The following is an 8,336-nucleotide window of genomic DNA, read 5'->3' as shown; positions in this document are numbered from 1 at the left end:
CCTGAACCTCTCCTCCTTAGTAACAATCATCAAAGAAAACTCAACTAGCTCCTGGTAATCTTTTCTTGATTTCCCATCCTGTATTTTATTAATTATTGTTTTTAAACATTAAAATACATACAAAAATAGGTTACAGAAAAATACTGTACTAGAATTAATGATTCATTTTACCTTCTTGTATGTCTTATTGTTGATTAAATCTCTGTAGAACTGTTCAGATTCCTGTTGCTGTTGGTTTATCCAGGTTTCAGGTGGAATTTTAATCCTCTTCGGGGGCAGTATATCTTTCTCTAGATCATTCCAGGCTGACTTGATTTTTTTGAACAGCTGATTATCTGGTCCTGTAGATTTACTACTTGGGTACATCTTACAGAAGTGAGTAAGATGACGCTCCAGAACATGGTGTCGGCAGGCAAGGAGAAGAAGTGGCCTTCCTAACTTTTCTGACATTCTGGTATTTACACCTTGGAGCCTTCCAGTGTTTGATGCAGTGGTATCAAAACAGATACGTTGTACTTTGTTAGTGAGACCATAATTCACTAGAAGATCATGAATAGCAAATGCTGTACTCCAGTCCCTGAATCAATAGGAGGAATACCAAGTAACTCAGCTTTCCCATTAACTTTCACTAGTATAGCAAGTCTATCCTGAGTAAATGAAATATTTCCTGTATACTCTTTTACTATCTTTCCATCAAAATGAACAGAAATCAATTTATGACCAGAGTTGGCCAGGTCCTTGATGTATTGTCGAATCTTTTCAGTTTCTCAATTGATCATTTGTTCTATGGCTCTGAGAGAGGATGATTTAGAGACAGCATATTCACCAACATTTCCTCCTGAGAGAGTTATTACACTGCTTATGATAGCAGTGTGCTGATTCACTGAAAGACCTTCACCTGCAGCAGTTATAGCAGTATTCCTGATAATATCTTTAGGTAAAAATACACTACTTTCTTTAGCCTGAACATTTGTGGAAACAAACTCATCCAGATCACTTTCATCAGCATCACCTGCATTACTTAATGAATCAACAGAAGTATCTAATTCATCATGGTTTTCCACCAACTGCTCATGAGATTTCTCACTTGTATCTCCACAAACTTTTTTAGAAGCTCTCTCGGCTGCCTTTTTGAAGCTGGTGTCAGTAGGTCCTATGTAACCTGTTCTTTTCTCCTTTTGCATTTTCAAGAATTCGATATCTTCTTTCTTGGTTTCAGCTGTTCTTTTTCTGTCTTGTTGTATGTTTTCAATTAATACTTCTATGATATATCCTATCCAAAATACCTTCTTAGATTCTGTTACAAAGTTCTCCCTCTTCTTGATTTCTGCTGGTTTTTCTCTATTCCTATGAGATTACAGCTTCTTGTACTTATTCAGCAATGTTTCAACTTCCATCCTTAAATTAATGATCAATGATGAAAGACTTATAGTCAAGTAATTACAAATTATATTAATATTAATGAAACAAACCTGAGAGAATTGTGTACATCACGAGTTTTATACCCCTCAAGCTTCCAAGGAACCACCAGCTTAGATATAATACAGCAGTGATTCTTATCTTCTGGACAGATTTGTGTAAAACCTTTAGTGTTGGTACAGCAGACAACATTTCTCAGAGCAGCATAAGGTAAGATTTTACAAAGGTGAAGATAATGCTGAATAATCTCTTCTCCTGTGGCAAATTGCTTAGATGGAAGTGAGTCCCTTGATTTACTTACTAAGAATATTTCATCGGCCCTTCTGCTTTTTTTTCCAGGAATTTTTGGCATTTTATCTGTTTAATTATAAAAGAAATAATAATACATAACATAGTTTAATTTTATATATTTTCATATTTATGAATAAACATATTTCTTAGAACTTCACTTGTATTTGTTTAAGTATTGCTATTAATTCAAACACTTGATTGACGTCACTTGCTGTCTTATTACCAGTTTGGAATAAATGTTTACAGTTGTACTCTGAGAAAATACATGGGTTATAGAGTACATTGAAGTCTAGATTGTCTTCTTACTCATCTTAATTAACTTTAAATTATCTAAAAAAAGTATTGTTTACACTGGTAAATGATTTTCTATCCATATTTATGAGATTTTAACTGTAAAAAATGATAAAAATGTCATCATAAGAAAATGATTGAAATTACAAAGAAAATGATTGAAAAAGCAAAATATTCGGTTTTCCTAATTTTTTCAGGTTCATTCAGAAATTTTACATAAAAAATTTCAATGAGAAATTAAGAGTGCATTTTTATTTGTTTCTATTACTCATTCTGAGTTTACTGATGATTTTTATTTTTTTTCCATTGTTTTAGGGTGGCCCACAGGCGTTGAAATTTCTGAAAAATCGACAAAAATCATCAAAGTTAAAAAGTTTAAGGCCTGTGGGCCGCCCTTGAACATTAATGGAAAAAAAAAATTTATATATATAAAACCAATATCTGGGCACCTTATAAGCTTCCACCACAAATAAAGTGCTCAATGTTCTTTAAGAACAGAGCAATAATAAATTAGTAAAAAACATTTATCTAACTTTTTTCTTCAACTTGAAGTTTCACCATTGCTGGATCATCAGGAAGAGTTCTTCCTGAACTTCAAGAACTCTTCCTGATGATCCAGCAATGGTGAAACTTCAAGTTGAAGAAAAAAGTTTGATAAGTGTATTTTACAAATTTATTATATATATATATATATATATATATATATATATATATATATATATATATATATATATGTATATATATATATATATATATATATATGTATATATATAAAGAGAGAGAGAGCTTCAAAGTATGAACAAAACATGTTTTTAAGACTGAAGGATTTTTTTTTGGAAAAATCAGAAATTTCTTATAGCCAAATCTCATGAACTTCAAAACATTTTTATGCTAAAATTATCAGGAATTTTTTTATTAAAAATTAGGTTTGTGTTGAATCTCGGTAATGTTTTTTCTAGTTTCATCAACCAAAACTCAGTTTGCTTGACATGTTATTCAGCAAAGTCGTTATTTATTTTTTCTGTATTTGTATGCTTCATACTCTAAAAACTTTCATTCATCTAGTTTCCTTGCACATCAATATCATGAAACCTCATTCTTCTTTCTTCGTGTTTTTTCGACTCAACTACAATTTACAGTATTTCTGTCAACTTTTTTCTTGCTTTTTAATACAATAATGTTTTTTTTACTGGTAACTCACAATTTTTTTTTCTTTCTTTTTTAAGGTGCTCCCAAAAGTTCTCACAGTCTTATATCTGAGCACTGTGGAAGAGCATTTAATTAGAAAGTTGGTTTCTCCTTCCTGTTGAACCTCGGACCTCTTGGTTCTGAGCCAGAACTCTAACCATTGCGCCACACCTGCTGTTAAACTTAAATATTCTTTACTTGCAAGCTTGTTGTAAGTGAATTAGTTGTAAAAAAAAAAGTGAGTTATTTATACTCATGAAAGTTTTTTATTATCAAAACCATGTTTTATTATCAAAACCATGTTTTATTATTAAAACAATGTTTTAATAAAACCATGTTTTGTTTTTAAAGTGTTTTTTAATAAAACATGTGGTCTCTAATTTTTCGGTTTAAAATCTCCCACTAATGTTCAATAAGATTAAGGTCTGGTGATGGAGCGGGCCATTTCAAGACCTCATCATTATTTTCAGCAAATCTTTCCTTTGTTTTAGTGGCAGTATGCTTGGGATCATTATTTTGCTGAAATTCAAAATAGCCAAAAATTTCGAGCCAGTGACTTCAAATTTTGCTTTAATATGTTTCTGTATTGCACATAGTTCATTGTAGTATTAATAAATGGAACTTTTCTGACACCCTTCCAAGCCATTGATCCCCATACCATCACATTAACACCATTGCGCTTGACAGTTCCTCTTACGCTGCCTTCTAAGGCTTTTCTTTAAACATTTTGGGCTCCACCAGATGATTTTAAGTTAAATTTCGATTCGTCACTCCACAGGATCTTAACAACATGTTTTTGAACTTCTTAGCAAACTCTAATCTTCTTTTCATGTGTTTCTCACTCAAATATGCTTTTTTATGCACAAGTCGTCCTTGAAATTCCTGGTCTCATTTACAATTTCTGATTTTCTGATGGGATAATTTGATTTTATATTCTTCTTTAGCTTGCTTAGCCAGTTTTCAAGTAGAAATGAAACGATTTTTCTTGACTTGTGTAATTAAGTTTATGTAAAAATCCTTAGAAGTCTTTTTTTTGCGACCCTGTCCATTTATTGTGGCTGTTGTTCTGATCAAATTATACTTTTGCATTATGTTGGATACTGTATTTTGTTTAATACTGTATTATGAGAAATATCAGTCTATTCCTGCACCTGACAATTAGTTTAACCCTGATTGACTAGATTGACAGTTGTTTAATTAAAAATAGCCATTTTACTTAAAAAATAATTCTTGTTACTTCAGTTTCATTAATTAAATAAAAATTTGCTAAAAAGCTTTAATAAATTTTTCATTAAACTAATTAAAGTTACCTAAATATCGCTTGGTCAGACCTTTTTTACGCTTGGTCAGATAACCTTTTTTACGCTTGCTCAGATAACCTTTTTTACGCTTGGTCAGATAACCTTTTTTACGCTTGGTCAGATAACCTTTTTTACGCTTGCTCAGATAACCTTTTTTACGCTTGGTCAGATAACCTTTTTACAAGCCTATTCAATTCTAAGTTTCTTTAATGACAAATAAAATAAATCAAATGAATCAAAAAAAATTTACTTACCTGCTGTAAATTTTAAGTTGTTTAAAATATTAATATGGTTTAAAATGATATTTTTTCAAATGGTTTAAACCTATCAACCCTTTCCTCTATCACATAATCTGCTAGTGAATTCCACATATGACTTTTTTTTTAAAAGATGACATTGCTGAGGAAATTTCTTTGTAATTAATTTTGTAATAAATTAAAGGTTGTTCGACCCGATGTAAAATCCTTCTAGGTTCTTTGTAACATAATTAAATTTGCAACTTTATTTTTTAAATGCTTCAGTTTAATTTTTTCAAGTTAATTGTAGTATTTCAAGTAATCATAGCAGCCGTGGTGCTATGACGATAATCAAATTGATATATTTTCTAAATAGGTCATTTGGTTGTACTGTGCTTGAAATGCTAACAACTGAGCCGCCATGGTTTGAGTTTCCACCCATGACTGCTATATTTCAGATTGCAACACGTCCAACGGTACCCCATCTGCCTGATAACTCGTCAAACTCTTGCGTAATCTTTGTAAATGATTGTTTTATAAGGTAAGCAGCAAATAAACAAAATAAGTTAGTGTAATTTGCGTTAACTTTTTTTATTCCATGTTTTTACAAATAATGCTTTGTCATTTATTTTCTGTTTAATGCAAACTTTTTGTAAAAGTTTTTTATAAACACGTTTTTAATTTTTTTTAAAGTGACCCGGCATTACGACCAAATGCATCGCAGCTGTTATTTTATGATTGGGTGAGAAGATAAATTGCATTACGTTCAAATCATGAAATTTGAAAAAAAAAATTTTTGCTGTCACATCACCGATAACTTTCGCAATTTGAAAATAACGTTTTACCATCAAAATTATTTTATGAAGATTTCAAAATGGATTCCTCTCAATTACTTTTTTTTTAAATATATGATTATGATTGTAATGAGTAAATATTAACTCAAACATAGTTTGTTAATATTTTTCAGATATTTTTATAGTTTGCTTGCTATTTTTTTAAATATATTTTTTTAAATTTTATAGCTACTTTCAATTCGTCCCTTTTGTCACATATTCTAATTATCTTAATTCGAAATCTCATTTGACCAAGGAAGACTTCATTTAAAGTTTTCGAACAGGTGAACAAGTCTATTAGAATTTCTTTAATGTTGCTTTTTTACAATTTATTTGAAAACGGGAAACTTTTTAATTTTATTGTAAGGAAGTCTTCTTTGTATTTTTTTGGAATAAAATTTATAAAGTATTTGCAATAAAATGTAGTCTTTTCATCTGCATATGTTAAATATTAAAATCTCCAGTAACTCAGTAATCTCCAGCACTAAAATTTTTTTTATTCTACCGATTCAAAAGTAACGTGTCTCTTGAAAACCCCTTAAATAGTGTCTACTAGATAAAAGTTACCAACCATTAGAAACATTTTAAGGTTCTTATGCTTATGAAATTTACGTTTAAAACTTAACTGCGTAAATATATTCTCTTCAATTTTAATTTATGCAACGCAAAATTAAATTTAAACTTTCATAATAAATTGTTTTAGTTATGCCATGTACTACTTACATCTGAATCAGACAAAAGAGTGGTTTTATTAGAAATGAAATCATAGATAAGTTGAAAGGCAAAAACCAAGTACTGAACATGAACACTAAACTTGTAAAGCAAATTTGTAAGCATAAGAACATTCCTATTACAATTCCTATTACAAATGGTAGACTGACATTAAGTGTATCCACTCCAGATGCTTCAGATTCACAAGGCATTCTGTTAGGTATTTACATAATTGAAAATTTAAAGGGAGAAGTTTAGGGTTAGAGAGATTTTAAAATTTTTTAATTAAGTGGTTGTGTAGATCACGCTTTTGTAGTTAATTCAGATACAAACAACTGTAATAAATGCCGTAAATTGGTAAATTATAAATTATTACCAATAAATAGTAAATGCCGCGGAGCAATAGCAACCCTTCCCAATATTTTCTCCAGTATCTATTGGGCTTTCTGTAGAGAATATATAAAGTACACATTTCGTACAAGTTTTGATCGAAGTTTTGATCCAATAGTTCACAAAAATTACTATATATCAACTTGGAAAAGGTCGGAGATCTTTAATGAGGCAAACAAGTTTAATAATCTTTGTTCAGAGTGCTTCTGGTTCAATTTTTATGTAAAAGACATAGAAACCCTAACCTATTTGACTTGTACACTTTAAAACAAAACCTTTGCTAGAGATGGTTGCTTTAAAATAGTTAAGCGAAGTATATTCGTCCTTGGCGGAGTTATTAAGAACTTTAAATTCCCGCAAACTGGTGCAATGCATGAGACAAGGTTAATGGCTGATGCAATATTTTTATAATAAAAACAGTGGGCAAGAAGGAAAAGTTTAGCAATACCTAGTTGTTATGTAAACCCCATCGTTCTTCAAAAAAAGAATAGCTACCCCTGCTCCAAGATGCGAAGAAAGAAAAGGGAGGAAGGGGGGGGGGAAAGAACGCGACTTTTTTCAATAGTCAAAATTAATATTTTTTGCAACACATTCTAAAAGATTTTAACACTTGCATGCTAGCGGTTAAAAGTGGATTTTTTAACAACTGGGGATTTTGGGTCTTAAACAGCTTTTGGGAATTATTCCGAAAACTAGAAAGCGTCCCAATTTTATGTGTCCCTTCCGTGTATAAAGTACATGAAAAGCTTAAGAATTTTTTGGGATATTTATTTGGTTGATTTCTATTTAGACATTGATGATAACGATTAAGATGCTGAAAGTACAGTTTGTACAGAAAGTAAAGTTTTAAGTTTTAATAATATTTTAATAAACAAAATAGAAGATTTTATTCTATTTATTAAATTTTTAGTTAACTCTAAGTTTAAAAGAGAGTCGATAAAGGTATCATCATTGTGACATATAATTGAGTTTGCGGTTTAAATGTCTGATTAAATCCAAAATAGGTATATTTGAGTTTGAATTTAATATATCTTAATTTTTATAAAAGACTAAAAGTTTGAGGTTTTACTTGACTTTGGTCTAAAACATAAGATTTAGTTTTTAATGTATAAGTTTAGTTTTTATGTTTATCATAAAAGATTCAAGTCTTTAATATTTCATTAAAAGTTTTTAAACAAAGCACTTAAGAAAATCAGTCTTTTTATCTTTTTATCAATTTTTCTACTATGTTCCTATTGTGTTGCTATTATGTTGCTATTGTTATATTTGTTATAAGGATTTTACTTCTTTGTCTCGATTTTGTTCTTTGTCTCGATTTTCGAAACTTTACTTTCTACTTTTTACTATTTTAAATAATTTACATTTATAGTTTGTTTTAGTTTTTTTTAGTTTTTTTTTAATTGGAACTAAAACTAAGTGTGAAATATACTATGATTAGTATATAATTATCATTAAATTTGAAGTAATAATAATGGATTAATAAATCCAATATTAAGGATAAGCTCAGTAGCATTGTTTTGGTAATTGACTGACCTCACTTAAAAATTTACAAATATTATAATCTTGTTTTTCCTTAGATAACTTTATGGATGAAACGAGAAAAATTAGTAAAACATTTTTTATTTAGTTTTAACAATTTTTATATTTAAATATTTTCTTTTCATTATAGATACTTT

At 29.6% G+C, this 8,336-nt stretch overlaps 1 protein-coding gene across 1 annotated transcript in view; it reads left to right on the top strand.

The window, feature by feature from the left end:
- The window catches only part of LOC100214693 (mitogen-activated protein kinase kinase kinase 2), a 36,303-nt gene extending 30,323 nt beyond the window's left edge, over nt 1–5,980 (top strand). The window contains exons 6-7 of the mRNA XM_065798260.1: nt 5,103–5,267; nt 5,420–5,980. Of these exons, the coding sequence (XP_065654332.1) occupies nt 5,103–5,267; nt 5,420–5,480 (226 nt within the window). The 3' untranslated portion in view covers nt 5,481–5,980. The remainder of the gene's footprint in view (nt 1–5,102; nt 5,268–5,419) is intronic.
- Nucleotides 5,981–8,336: the final 2,356 nt, after the last annotated feature.

This window comes from Hydra vulgaris, chromosome 05 (assembly GCF_038396675.1).
Source record: "Hydra vulgaris chromosome 05, alternate assembly HydraT2T_AEP".
NCBI classification, from domain to species: domain Eukaryota; kingdom Metazoa; phylum Cnidaria; class Hydrozoa; order Anthoathecata; family Hydridae; genus Hydra; species Hydra vulgaris.
The sequence above is the reverse complement of the archived record's forward strand: the minus strand, read 5'-3'. Positions and strand labels throughout refer to the sequence as shown.